Raw genomic sequence first — 14,892 nt, forward strand, 5'->3', positions numbered from 1 at the left:
ACAGCCTCCTAACACTACACCTAACAGCCCTCTCCTGTCCTCAACATGTCCCTGTATGCTCCCACAGGCAGCATACCATTTTCTCCCACCTCTTCCCTGCTATCCCTCCCCCTCCATTTCCAGTCCCAGTCTCATTCCTCCTCTTTACATTACCTGCACCACACTCCTCCTCCTTACATTACTTTCACCACCCACCCCAGCAGATTGCGGCTCACATCAGACACAGTCATAGTCAGGCTCCAGTGCTCGGAGACAGAGGCCATATGTGTGTGAGTTTTGCTTTAGTAAAAGTGAGTGTGTTTTCTATTTCGGAGGAAGAACTTAGTCCAACAACTTAATATTTCAGCAGTCTTTCTCATTGTGCCTGTCTGGGATTCAAAGCCTCCTCTGAGTGGTGAGTAGCAGTCAATCCTTTCATATAGTTTTTATCCTGTCCAGAAATTTCCATTATTTAATACAAAATAATATGGTGATAGTTTGATTTTATGCAATTGAACCTTGTTTAGTGTTGTTTAACTCTCTGGGCCTCCATTTGTATTCAAGGCATGTGAGCTCATGATACCCCAACTCCTTTTCAAGTTGCTTTGCAAATAAATTGTCAACAATATCTAGAAATCTCTCTCTCTCAGTGCATGATTTTCTATGTAAGCTATTTCTAGCTCTTTCTGTTGCCATTGGTTTCACAATTCAGCTAACTCAGCTTCCAGAACTGTTAATCTGGTCTGGAAGCTTCTTTAAGCAACTGCATGTTAAACCTGCATTCTAATTCATTTACAATGTTCACATCATTCTTGAACATATCAAATTTAAGTGACATTTTTTGTTTTACTCTTTGATATTCTCCTGACTTTTTGTCAAATTTGTTCAGCTGTTTTTGCTTCAATGAGCTCACTGCAGTATCTTTAGGTCAACGTTCTGGCTACTTACATTTAATGTTGAACATATCAGTAGTGGATTTTGTTATGTGATACTGACAGTCTCTGTAGTGATTACAATCAGACATACAACTGTTATCAGCAAAGGTGTACATGCCTCTTCTTAAAATTCTGCTAGATTCATTTCCATTTCTCTAATAGTCACTCAGAGCCTCACACAATACTTCCAGCACAATTAGATGTTCACTCTGATGATATCTCGTTTCTACTGAAGTATCAACATTTCTTGTTGGAGCAGTTTTACTGTTTCCCCTCTATATTTAAAAAATAATAATTTAATAACTTTTGCTCTGTCATCATCTCAAACCACTTCCCACTTCACAGAAACAACTTCACTACCAACTCTTCCTAAACTTATGAATCTTCAACATACCATTTTAAGTGTTCATGGAATGAAGTTACCTAAATTTTTATGTGATGGTGATATATGTACCATACACCCAAACGAATGTTTCGTCATTTCTTCCTCCCATTTTTTGGAAACCAGACACACATCTTCACATTTTGTAAAAGTACTTCCAGTAGGAAGAACATACTGCTTCAATAGTTTTCACTTTGATTGGGTTCACACGCAAATCTCAAAAATTCAAAATTTCATTGCTTTCCTCTGAAGTATTAAAACTCATTCTACAATTGTTTACAAATATTAGGGAAAAAATATGAAAAATAACAATGAACCAAGAAAATCTTTTGAGTTGTCGAAGACTTCTTAATTTCCTAATGAATTTTGTGAATGAAAACAAGAAAAAAATACTTTTTAGTGCTGAGGACCGACTTTTGTCTCACTCATTTTCTTTTGTAGATCACATAACAAATGAAAATTTTTCAGCATGTGGAACAAGTAAAATTATACATTAATTATAAGTTAATAGGAAGAAGTAGCTGTTACACACTATATTTGTAACTTAATGTCTTTAAACTGTGTGTTCTTATCTTGGCTAACTCTAAGACAGCTTGAAAAAAGCAGCTGCTTATATTGAAGATTTGTTGCTTTATTTGCTACTGCTAGTTTAATATCTACATGCTTACACAGCAACTGCTAGAACAATAGTCATCTAAATTTGTGAGAACAGTTTACAATAAGCATGTGCAACAATGTTTCATATGTTGTTATACGAGGAAAATGGTTCTGTGAATGATGGAGCGGAGGGGGGGGGGGGGGGGGAGGAGGAGGAGGAGGAGGGGGAGGAGGAGGAGATTAGTGTTTAACGTCCTGTCAACAACGAGGTCATTAGAAATGGAGCACAAGCTTAGCCTAGAGAAGGATGGGGAAGGAAATAGGCTGTGCCCTTTCGAAGGAACCACCCCAGCATTTGCCTGAAGCAATTTAGGGAAATCATGGAAAACATAAATCAGGATGGCGAGACATGAGTTTGGACTATTGTCCTCCCGAATGCTAGTCTAGTGTGCTGCCCACTGCGCCACCTCACTTGGTTTCTGTGATGTGGGAAGAATGTTGGATAGGTTGGGATTAAACAATGACTTAAGGAGCACCTAAATATTGCAAGAAAGTTCATTCATTACACCCTAGGATAATACTGAGTAATAAGAGGTACAATGCATTATTTTCATGATGATTAATCAGTTTAGGAGGTAGCAAATATCTTAGTGTGAAAAATTGCTAGTGAATGAAGCTTGTGAAGGAATTTTAAAAAGTGTAGGTAGCGGTGAAGCTGAAAATGTATTTGTTATTCATTCATTCCGTGCATTCCATACATCCCATCAACAAGAGGAACTTTTCGCGATGTCAAATGAGTTAAGGTATACATTAACAAAAGACTAGGATATCATAGATACTTAATTTTTATACTACATTTAACAATCAACTATTCTACTCACACCATGCAAAGTTACGATGGAAACTGTGGAGCGGGTGTGACATTATTATCGACAACTACTCGTATGGCACTGATCACCAGACACACTTTCTCATGGGTTCTTGCCTAACTACAGAATATGAGCTAGCCTAGACTGATCTAAGCATTTATTCTTGTAACAGTAGAGTGTGTGGCCTGTTGTTGTATTGGCTACTGTGTTATTCTGGTGGGCTCTAGTTGTAATACACAGAACTCTGATAAGGGCTTGACTGGATTTAAGATAGCTTGCACTGCATCTTGCATATACATTTCTTGTTCTGAATAAACTCCATTGTTTGTGTCAATAGGCAGGCTTTTACAAAAACTGTACTGCTTAATTTTTTTCATCTAAATCTAATCAAGCAAATTAGTAAGAAAGTGGTTACATCGAAAAAAGTTGCTGCCTCCTCAGTGTAATATAAAGCTGGTGTTTATCTGCTACATATAGCTGAACATTTACTTGATTATACTGATATTTTTCATATACTATAATTTCCTGTATCTGTCAATACTGAATCTTATAGACAGTAAATAACTACTTGCCATACAGCTTTATAGCAAACTTTACAGAATTTTTCAGTCCCTAAATTAAGCTATTCAGATAATTTGTAGGAGTGGTTAAATGAAGTACGTTTTTAATTTTCTTTTGAGTTGGTCAGGATTGCCAATGTCTTCTTTTATGTTAGATGGATGCTAACTGAATGTCTTACCAGTGAAGTACTTAACTCAATTCTAAGACAGTATGCAATTTCTTCAACCACTTTCAGATAAAATCTTTCACATTTTTCTTTATATGTTGGTCTGATGTTTCTGGTTGCAGACTTTTTTTCTGTATTTATTCTATTTTTGACATAATTCAGAAGACACACAATTTAATTGTTATGGATACCAACACTGCAAACAAGTAATAATAAACATGGACACCATTTTTTGACTGCATATCTGACAGAATTATGGTATTGCCATCAGCTTTAAGACTTGAAATGCAGAAGTACAGTATTCTATTTGTGTCTAACAAAACTCAATTAATTAAATTGGTGGCAGTAGTCTAACAGGGAAAGGGAGATTTCTTGTGATTTATGAAGTATGATACTTTACCTTCTAGATTCAGTAGTAATATAATGCACGTTACAGTGCCCTGTCCTCTTGCTTTGAAATGTTCTTCACCAAGAAATGAAATAAACAAATTTTGGATGGAAACATTTTAATGCTATATTGACTAAAAAGAGCCTGCTGCAGAGTAAAAACATTACTCTCACTGTGCTGGGAAATTTCATTGTAGTTTACTCTCTACTATAGATTGAAAGACTTATTCCAGAAATAACTCTTGAGCTGTGACCAAGCCGTTATCCCAATGTCCCTTCTCCCAGCCCACTATCCTGGCAACATGGAGAGGAGGGTATTTTGGGGTTTTGAAGAAAGGAGAGAGGAAGAAAAGAAGACTGCAGTTCAACAGCCCATTGAGGACATCATTAGATATGGAGCACAAGCTCAGATTAGGGAAGAATGAGGAAGGAATTTGATCTCATCCTTTTCAAAGGCCCCACTATAATACACATCAAAGGTGAATGAGGGGAACAACATAGAGTTTTGAAATTAAGGGAGAGATACTGGAAGAACTGAAGCTTTGAAGTGGGCTGTGTCACATGTCTGCATAGCCCATATGCCAAGAACATTGCTCGAGAAAGGGAAGGGTCTGAGTGTGAACCATGTCAAGGAGTTTGATACTTCTTAGGACTTAGCATGCTTCTATTAGCAGTTGCATTTAGGATTCAAACTGCCTTCTACAAGAAATGTATTTCAAGGAAGGAAGAAGTAAATATAATGAGAACGACAACCCTATTCTTTCGCTAACACTGATAGTTTGGTGTGGATGGTCAAATTGAATAGCCTGAAGGGTATTCAGGCATCGGAGTAGATGAAAATTTCATGGCACTATTTGTCTTCTTTCCATTGTTGCCTTCAAGCAAACAAGCAACACAGCTTCATTCCTCACAATTAAGGGGTATTAAGAGCATGATAAAAATCAGACTATTTATGGATGAGTGACTGTGTCATAACATAAAAAATCTGATGTTCAGCCACAGCCACATACGATATTCAAACGATTTATTTTACATTAAATATTAACCCTTTCGCGGATGCATTTTTTTTTTTTTTTTCCAACTCAGTTAAAATAATTTTTTTGCTATCCTTTTAGAATTGTCATCCACTCACTATATTTATTTTTCGATAATTTTATTTTTGTTATTAGGGAGCATAAACTATGTTGGTACATATATCACCACAGCACTTTCGTGAGGGATTAGAACTATGGTGGTAATCTCATTTCCCACTTCTCTTTTGTGAGCTATTATGTGTTGTTGTTACACATAAAAATAATGAACAGTCTTTTCTGTTTTTATTTTATGTTTCCTTTTATTAGATTTCAAATTCTTTTCACTGATGTTAAAGCTGACTTACGGCAATGTGCAAACAATCCTAGAAACTTTGTCACACTATAATGGTATGAGCTGATACAAGTCAGAATAAAGCATATTGCAGAAGTGAAGCAATGTGTTCCAACAACAGTTGATCCTATGTCAAATACAAGGTGTTTATAAATGAATATCGAGGTTTTAATGCTTTATAATATTTATTATATTAATCTTACAGTTATAAATGGTATGTCAAATGAAAGAGCAACTCAAACAGTTTTACCAAGGACCTTATAAATGTTCAATGTGAGCACCATTTGTCACACGGCAGCACACATCAAGTCTATTGCCACATTCTTCGCAAATGTTGATAAGTGTGTCTTCAGTGATTGTAGCAACAACTGCTTCAATCCGGTTTCTTAATTCAGGGAGGTCTGTTGATAGCAGAGGTACACGACCCTTGATGAATCCCCAAAGGAAAAAATCACATGGCATTAGGTCGGGTGAACGTGGAGGCCTTGTCATTGGGCCCGTTGCAGCCTATCCAGCACTTGGGTACAGCGAAGTTCAACCAATCGCCATACTTCACTACACCAGTGAGATGGCGCACCATCTAGCTGGAAAATGAAGTTCTCTGGCTCATCTTCTTCCAACTGAGGGAAGACCCACTGCTCTAGTATATCAAGGTAAAAAGTGCCAGTTACAGTAGATTCACCAAAAAAGAAAGGCCTATAAACCTTCCACTGGGATACGGCACAAAAAACCGTCACTTTAGAGGAATCTCGTTGCATCTGTACCATCTCATGAGGATTTTCTGAGCCCCAGAGCACACATTGTGAGTGTTAACATGTCCACTAAGGTGAAGGGTCAATTCAACACTGAAGACAACATGATCCAGAAAATCTACATCGTCATGAAACAACATTTTGTTTGCGAAGTTGGCACATAATCGATGGTCTACCAGCTTTATAAGGTTCTTGATAACACTTTTTGAGTTTCTCTTTCATTTAACATATCATTTATAACTGTAAGTTTAATGTAATAAATGTTATAAAGTGTTAAAACCCCAATATTCATTTATAAACACCCTGTAGAAACTGACTGTTGTTTACATATAGCTCATGCAGTGTAATATCACGAGATGTCAGGCGCAGACAGAGGTGGTAATATGTACTCCCAAAAGCTTTAGAATACCCCGTTGGTGGTAAGTATACTTCCCAAGGACCATGAATGACAGATTAATTTTGTGGGAAGTATCCTTCCCAAGACCCTTCCAGAAACTACTTTGGTGGTAAACATTCTTCCCAAGAACAATTAAAACACAGTTGTTTGATGGGAAGGCTATATTTTACAACAAACAGAAACTACAGCTGGTGCAGTGGACTGTTACTAAATGCCAGGAGGATATTGAAGTGGTAACAGCACATATTCCCTTAAATGCTGTAAGGAAATACATTTAGTGGGAAGCATATTTCCCTCACGGCCCGCAAAAGGATCAATATTTGCTGAAGATATTTACTCAACACAGAGTACCTTGTTTTACTTGCAAAAGTTTGCAGAAGTTTGTGATTAACGATGGATTACATCATCCTGATAAGGAACATATAACAGAACTCTGGTGAGTTGCTACCTGCAACAGAGTTTTGTGCACTAATTGCATTAGTATACAGTCATTACTATTTTCATTTTTGTCACACAACATCCTCATGTACAATATCTTCATTATGAAGTTAAGTCACTTTAACCTTTGGAGGAGGCGAGTGACCGTGGATTCTAAATTTTAGGCTTTGCAGTGCTGCTCATATTTTAATTTATTTGACATACAACCAGTTTCAGGTTTACAGACATCATCATATCTTAAGAAAAGCTACAATACAAAAAAACTCAACTATATGTCCTTCATGTTGGTGTATTGTTAAGATATGATGGCTGGTTATTTATTCTGATTAATTAAGATTTGACGAAAGGTATGAAGTCTTCTTCAGTGCAAGCACAGATGAACAATTATGAATCATCATCCCCATGGATTGTTTCCAAACAAAAGTGGCACCACTCAGTGGCTAGTATCTCTATATTTTTCCATTTTTCAGCTTGTGAAGTAATCAACAGTCACAACCCAGGGTTCCAAAAACAGTTTATGTAATGGTGATAGTTCGTAAGGCATGTTTGTTCAAATGGCAACTGCAATGAAGATGCCGTCACAAATAGTACTTAATACAGTCTGTATGCAGTGAACCCATAAACAAAGCCATTGCAATCTTTTGAAGAGATAGTGATTTTGACAATGACCCAAAAAATAGCAGTGGTCATTGTGAGAAAAGTAGATTCAAAGTTCAGCAAAATGTGCAAATAAAACTGCAAAAGAAAGGTCACGAAGGCTAGTCCTACGCAAATTAATTGTCTTAATACCACAAAAAGTGCTGCAGTGAGAGGAAAGACAGGCAAATGTTACAGTCTGCAATAAGTATAATATTCAAACAATGTACTCGGATTACATTCAGTCAAGGATTCTGATTCAAACAGAGGATACAGCATGGGGTTGGCACTTGCGGCTGTTCATGCCATATCACAGCATTTACAGTAAATTTTCAACCAAGTCTCACAAGCCCACCAAACCGAGAAAGAAAAGAAACCTGCCATTCTGTGGCTTTGTGTCAGGCAAGATAAGCCACCTGCTGAAATGACACAAGACAAAATCAACCTTCAAGCCTACGACAAAAATTCATCCTTTACCGAGACCAGTTAAAGATGCAGCAGGTCTCAGAACATCTAAGGTCTATGAGACACCTTGCAAAGGTGGCCAGTCTTATATTGGACAAGCAGTATGCAGTGCAAGGTTTGTGCAAAAACAAATCTCCCGTGCCAGATCTTTCCATTTTCCCACCAGCTCCCAAAGTCACACCGTCCGGTCACAGAGAAGCATTCCCCTCATAACTCAGTACCACCCAGGACTGGAGCAACTGAATTACATTCTCCACCAGGGTTTCAACTACCTCTTGTCAAGCCTTGAAATGAGAAATATCCTTCCCACCCCTCCAACAGTGGTATTCCACCATCCACCAAAGCTACACAATGTACTCGTCCATCCTTACACAACCCCTGCTTCCAACCCCTTACCTCATTACTCATACTCCCGTAATAGACCCAGATGCAAGACCTGTCCCATACATCCTCCCACCACCACATACTCCAGTCTGATGGCAAACATCACCTATCCCATCAAAGGCAGGGCTACCTGTGCAAGCTACGCTGCAACTACTGTGCTGCATTCTTTGTGGGCATGACAACCGACAAGCTGTCTGTCCACATGACTGGCCACTGATAAAGTGTGGCCAAGAAACAAGTGGACCACCCTGTTGCTGAGCAAGCTGCCAAACATGACATCCTTCAGTTCAATGACTGCTTCACAGCCTGTGCCATGTGGGTCCTTCCCACAACACCAGCTTTTCTGAATTGCACAGGTGGGAACTTTGCCTGCAATACATCCTACATTCCTGTAACCCTCCTGACCTCAACCTTCGTTAGTCACTGTCCTCGCCCATCCAGCCCCTTCCCTGTTCCCTGTTCCCTGTTCCCATTCCAGCACTACAAAGCCGTCATTCCACCATCACATCCAGCCTGTTTACTTGCCTATTTTTCCACTATTTCCCCTCGCCCTTCCCCCTTCCCACCTCTCCCCTGCCCTCTGTCTAACCAGCAGCACTTCACTGTCCACCACCTCCACCACCACCATACTATCCCTCCCCCTCCCTGCCCCAGGCTCCTCCTCACACTCATCCAGTTGCCAGTCCCATCAGACACTGTGCTGCTGTTTGCAGTGCAGTTGCCTGAGACTGCAGCCATGTGCGTGAGTTGAGTTTGTGTGTGTGTGTGTGTGTGTGTGTGTGTGTGTGTGTGTGTGTGTGTGTGCACGTCATCTATTGTTGACGAAGGCCCTACCAACCGAAAGCTTTATTTGCGACAGTCTTTTTGTTGTGCCTCTCTGCGACTCAGCATCTCCACTGTATGGTGAGTAGCAACTTTTCTTTTCATAATATAGTTGTATTGTATTGTATTGTATGTTAACCAGGGGCCTAGAAATGACAGAGAGGCTCCGTCCTCACCACAGCCGCAGTGGTCCACAACCCACGATGACTACCACAGTCCACTTCACCCCTCCGCTGCCCCACACCGAACCATTCTTGCAGGGTTATTGTGCACTTCGACCCCCAGTGGACCACACCCCCTCCCCCCCCCCCCCCCCCCCCCCCCCCCCACCTAGGGAATGTGTCACACCAGACGAGTGTAATCGAGTGTAACCCCTATGTTTGCGTAGTAGAGTAATGGCTGGGTAGATTCGTACCGGGGACCGGGTGTTCCTTCCCAATTCAGAAAGCCATGCATTAGACTGCACGGCTAACTGTGCAGGTCATAATATAGTTGCTTTTCAGTATCCCTTTAACAAGTCTTCTCCATTTTCCTAGCCACTAGGCATGCTTCTTTCTATTTACATTTCCAATATTAGTAAAATATCGAATTATGGGAATACTGCATATCCAATACTTCTCTGACCAAAGTTCAATGTGTATAGCCTACATTAATTTTACATATGGGGGAAAAAAGATATAACAACAGTAGGATAATAGATTTTTTTTTGGGGGGGGGGGGGGGACACAGTACGATCAGATAACTGAACATGTGCAATTGTGGCACTTACTCACATACCTGTCCTCTCATGCATACTACAACCAGAAATTAATAATAAAGTTCATGTAAGTCATTACATACCATCAATTAATGTGATGACAAAAATAAACAATGATGTGCTCACTTTATAGCAGGCCCAATGCGCAAGAATACGACTTGATCCCTCTATCTCTGGCAGACGCAAATATTTGGCGATGTGGATGGCCAGGCAGTAGTGGTGTCTCAGCACCAATCTGTCCAGCAATACCTGTGTAGTCAAATGCTCCAATCTTGTGAAAGTTGAGGAAGAAATATCTCACTCTTGGCTGTTATTTATACATTTACTTAACAATAATAAAATGTAATGAGTGTTTACTTTGTACTTTTCAAAATGAAGAGAGTTCTATTCAAATTACAATGCATTTATATTTTCCTTCTAAATTAATAAGCAGCATGACACTCAATCTTCCTCTGGAAATTAAGCAAGATGTAAATACAAATGAGGGACATTCAACAATTTATAAATTTATATTTTTTTATTTAATTTTGCAGGTGAGAATAATCATACTCCTCTTTTACTACTGAATTTTATGTCGCTTCTTAACCAAATATGTAGAATGTTTGAAAAAGATTCATCTGATTTCACATGACTACACTTTTCCACTTGAAAATACACAGTTGGAGTACATTATGACTAATGCATAGACCTAATATGTTGTTATTTTCAAATAAAACACACACAAACACACACACACACACACACACACACACACACACAGAGAGAGAGAGAGAGAGAGAGAGAGAGAAGAGGTTGGGCATTCTTCACAATTACATTTACAATCAAAATTTACCTTTCACAGACGTTCAATGCACGCTCTACCAGAAGTATAGCAAACATCCAGATGATACTCAACTTTTCCCATACTTTTACAACCATGTCACCACTGTTGCTATGTGGTGTCACAGTTTACCCAAAAACTGTTGGAATGGGAGACACATAAACAACATCATTTACAAACCTTCACAAAAAAGAACAATGTACCATGAGATCAGGTGACTTTAGGTGCCCATGGTGCAATGCAAGATCCATAAGCCCTTTACACTCAATCTACTAATGAGCAGCTCAATGTTAAGAAATTATTTTACTGGTGGGTGCAAGTGTGGTGGTGTTCTGTCCTATTAAAAAATGAGTTTCAGCATGTTCTAGCAGTTGTGGAAAACTCAGATGAATGAACAAGTGAGAGAGAGTCCACCAGTAGGATGCCTACTGGCAAACAAATGAACAGGCAACTTACAACTAGTGCCAAAGTAGACCGTTAGTTTCTATGTATAAGTTAAAATTTACCCCAAGTCTCTATTTCCATTCATGTAAAAGATAGTCTTATGAAATCATATGAATCTTTTTGAAACATCCAGGATTTTGCCTAACTGCTTTAGGCATCTTCAGTGGTTTTTATCTCTCTTATCTTCTGCTTGTGTAGTTAGTTAAGCACTACATCAAGGCTATATGTAGTATAGTAAATGCATAAAAGACAGTTTGATTTAATGGCAGCCATAATGATAATGATGAATAGGTCTTTGAACCTTCCCAGCCATTACACTGGATTTCATTCTGCATCATGTTTTACACATGCACTCATTTCCCAAAGCGAGAAGAGGACAGATTCCAGAATCCAACTAGAATAAATCTAAGAAAAAAGATTTGAAATACAGCTGATGCAGATAATTCATATGACAATCACAGTCAATACCAATTGATAATGAAAATCATATCTCCAATGAAAATCATATCTCCAATACAACAAACTACTTCAGAACACACAGAGATCCATGTATTAGAAAATTTAAGTATTAAACTGCAGAGGTTCACAAGAAGAACAGTTTATATATGCTGCACATTAATTTTTTTTATTTCATTTATGCACTCACACACATTCACACAATCAGGCACCAGGTGCGTGCGCACACCCATTCGCTCGCACTCACTCTCTCTCTCTCTCTCTCTCTCTCTCTCTCTCTCTCTGTCTGTCTGTCTGTCTGTCTTTGGGTAACATAGATACAAACAAAAACAACCAAACGCAAAAACTGGGAAAGTCAATAAAATGTTTTTAAATCAATAGCCAATACATGACAACAACAAAAAATCATTTAATATTCCAGGACATCCACGGAAGACACATTGTTAAAATGGCATAATGTGTGTGGATGCATAAACAGAACAGAAAATTGATGTGCAGCATTCCAAAGGTGTTTTTCTTGTAAACTACTGCAATTTATATACAGCTCTGGTGGAAAATGGCCACCACAAGAAACTTTGTAAATAATAATTAGAAGCAAACACTACCACATTTTTATCCATGCTTATTGTTCTAGTTTCACATTCATTGCATAAAAAGTTTCAAGAACATGGCCCACTTTAACATCTTCGAACTCAAAGACAAATGTTAATATTTAATCCCACAGTCCCACACATCAGTACTGACCTGCACTGTTTACAGCAACATCCCCACATCCATGTACCTTATTGCCCTTTCAGAATGTTGCCACAGCAATGAAATATATTAACTATTAAGTAGTAGTTAAAAATCCACCTCCAAGTGATATGAAAGGATACTGCGTAATCGTCAATGGTATTCCAACATGCCGATTTCGCATAGCATTAAGAACACGTAGCAGTCGACACATCCTAACATATGAATCGGAGTTCATACTGGGAACAAAGCCTTTGCCAAATTGTGCTGCCTAAAAAGGGAACAGATTTTAAAGATGTTACCATGCTGAAACAAATTACTGTTTCCAGATAAAAAATTGGTCAGAAGCTGTATTTACAATATCCCAAGTATTTTTCATATAAATTTTACTAAGCACTTTCTAAAAAGTAATTTAAAAAATGTGTTGGAAAAAGACAAATTAGAAATCTATTTGTGTACTGCAGCCAGAAAGGCATTCATGAGAACTTAAATACTAAGCCACAAAAATCTGTACTATACTGGAAGACAACAACATCAAACTGGGTTAATTTATGATGTATGAGGCAATAGTAAAACAAGACACCAATAACATAAAATCAACAAATAACTTCAAAACAGTTTGCATCTATATATTCAATGAAGATAATAAGCAGAAGAACAAAAAATACCCGAATCAGCATTTTCTGTGTGTCTGTGTCAAATTCATAGCCTGCAGCCTCAATGCAATTTTTAACTGCTTCCTCTAGCTTGTCTTTGACAATTCTTATATATTCATCTGCTCGATGACTTCCTTTCTGGAACAACAGAGACACATGATATTTTTCTAACAGAGGTATACCACTTACTGCATCATTACCAAGTTTACCTCATCACAAGTATCGTAGTACATTTAAAGATGACACATTATGTTAGTTCTCTCTTTCAGTTATTCTTCCTAACATTTCATTCAGCTGTCAGTCACAGATTCATACTACATTTTAAAACAAATGTAAGCTACTACTTAATCACTGACTTCTGAACGTATGACCTTTACAGGTAAATATGCAACTGTGACTGTTCAATTGCAGTAACTTTCATATTTTGCTACTTCATTAAAAGACCCTGAAAACAAATAATCTTCATTTCAAATATATGAACAATTTTATACAGCATAAACATGACCCATCTCAGCCAACAGATAACAGGTCACATGCAAATAGAAGCCAATAAAATAAAAAGGTTACAACATGAAGTCTTCCAGTCTCATTTCCCATATTCATAATTGTGAATCACAGAACTATAAACAATCTTTTCAACAGAAAAATCTTATGTCCTTGCTGAAAATGGACTACTGTCAGTCAGGGGTGATCTACTTATTGGCTAACATTATGACAAAACAATTACAGTAACAGAATAATCTATATGGCATCTATAACAATTTTTTCTTTTACATTATACAAGGTTTTGCAGTGACAGAGACTTCATCACAGAGCATCAAACATTCTCAAACCCAATATTCACATGTTGAACAATAATGTACAGCTACATATTCTAGATACAAAATGATAAATGTTAGACAGATACCAATGAAAAAACTTTTCCTGTATTGTAGAATTATGATATGAACCAACAGACTGACTGTTACCCAGCCTAGGGCACCTAATTCGGATGGAAAGCACTTTTAGTACAACACAAGCAGCAGAAATGATTGAAGTACTTAAATACCTTAACAATAATGCACTGTGTCTGTGTGTGTGTGTGTGTGTGTGTGTGTGTGTGTGTGTGTGTGGGTTTTTTTTTTTCGAATTTTATGTTTCCATCACTGTTCGGCAGATGTTTTAAACAATGGTTATTATGCTTAATGCTTGTAAAGTGATGACAGACATTTTTTATTCAGTCATACTGCTTGAAAAATTTTGAAATGTCCCTCACTGTAATTTTTGTACCTGGAACTGCTTTGAAGCTTCAAATAAATAAGATCCAGGATCATTACTATTGATTCGAAAAATTTCTTGCACCACAACTGGCACTTTCTGAATCATTTCATGAGAGAACAGAGAGAGCACGCGAACACCATCCATCTCAGGCACTAAGTACACTCCAGAATCATATCCATACTTTGTGGAGTCTCCTTGCCGTCCAAAAAGTAGTAGTACACTCTCCCAATATCCAATGACCGCCTCAGTCCCACACCTGTCAAACAACAATTTAAAATTATTGAGCTCTGTGGATACGTACATACTGCAGACAATCACATATGATAAAGAAATAATGAAACATGGTAAACATTTTTACCTTTGGTGTGAAATATGCAGAACTACGAAAAAGTTATCCTTTCAATCTACCTGCCACTTTTTTCGCTATGTTATCTATCCCAACAACCAAACTAAGGAGTATTTCAAAAAATAATCTTTACCAATAAACATAATAATTATTATGAAATAGAATTCTCATGACACAAACAGCATACAACAACAGAACACTCAAACACAACCGCGCATTCATTACCGCAGACCCTTCAGGATCGCACGTACGAACAGTTTGTGGTTCCACTAAATGACAATTAAAA

General features: G+C 38.0%; 1 protein-coding gene across 2 annotated transcripts in view; it reads right to left on the reverse strand.

Annotated features, from left to right (window-relative positions):
• LOC126416299 (vacuolar protein sorting-associated protein 16 homolog) overlaps positions 1–14,892 on the reverse strand; it is a 209,857-nt gene that overhangs the window by 76,602 nt on the left and 118,363 nt on the right. The window contains exons 6-9 of one of the 2 annotated variants that reach the window (XM_050083957.1): positions 14,270–14,516; positions 13,013–13,138; positions 12,488–12,615; positions 10,019–10,163 (exon numbers count right to left, since the gene is read on the reverse strand). In XM_050083957.1, coding sequence (XP_049939914.1) covers positions 10,019–10,163; positions 12,488–12,615; positions 13,013–13,138; positions 14,270–14,516 — 646 coding nt within the window. The remainder of the gene's footprint in view (positions 1–10,018; positions 10,164–12,487; positions 12,616–13,012; positions 13,139–14,269; positions 14,517–14,892) is intronic. The other variant, XM_050083958.1, reaches the window with a different exon arrangement.

Source organism: Schistocerca serialis, chromosome 8, assembly GCF_023864345.2.
Source record: "Schistocerca serialis cubense isolate TAMUIC-IGC-003099 chromosome 8, iqSchSeri2.2, whole genome shotgun sequence".
Classification (NCBI taxonomy): domain Eukaryota; kingdom Metazoa; phylum Arthropoda; class Insecta; order Orthoptera; family Acrididae; genus Schistocerca; species Schistocerca serialis.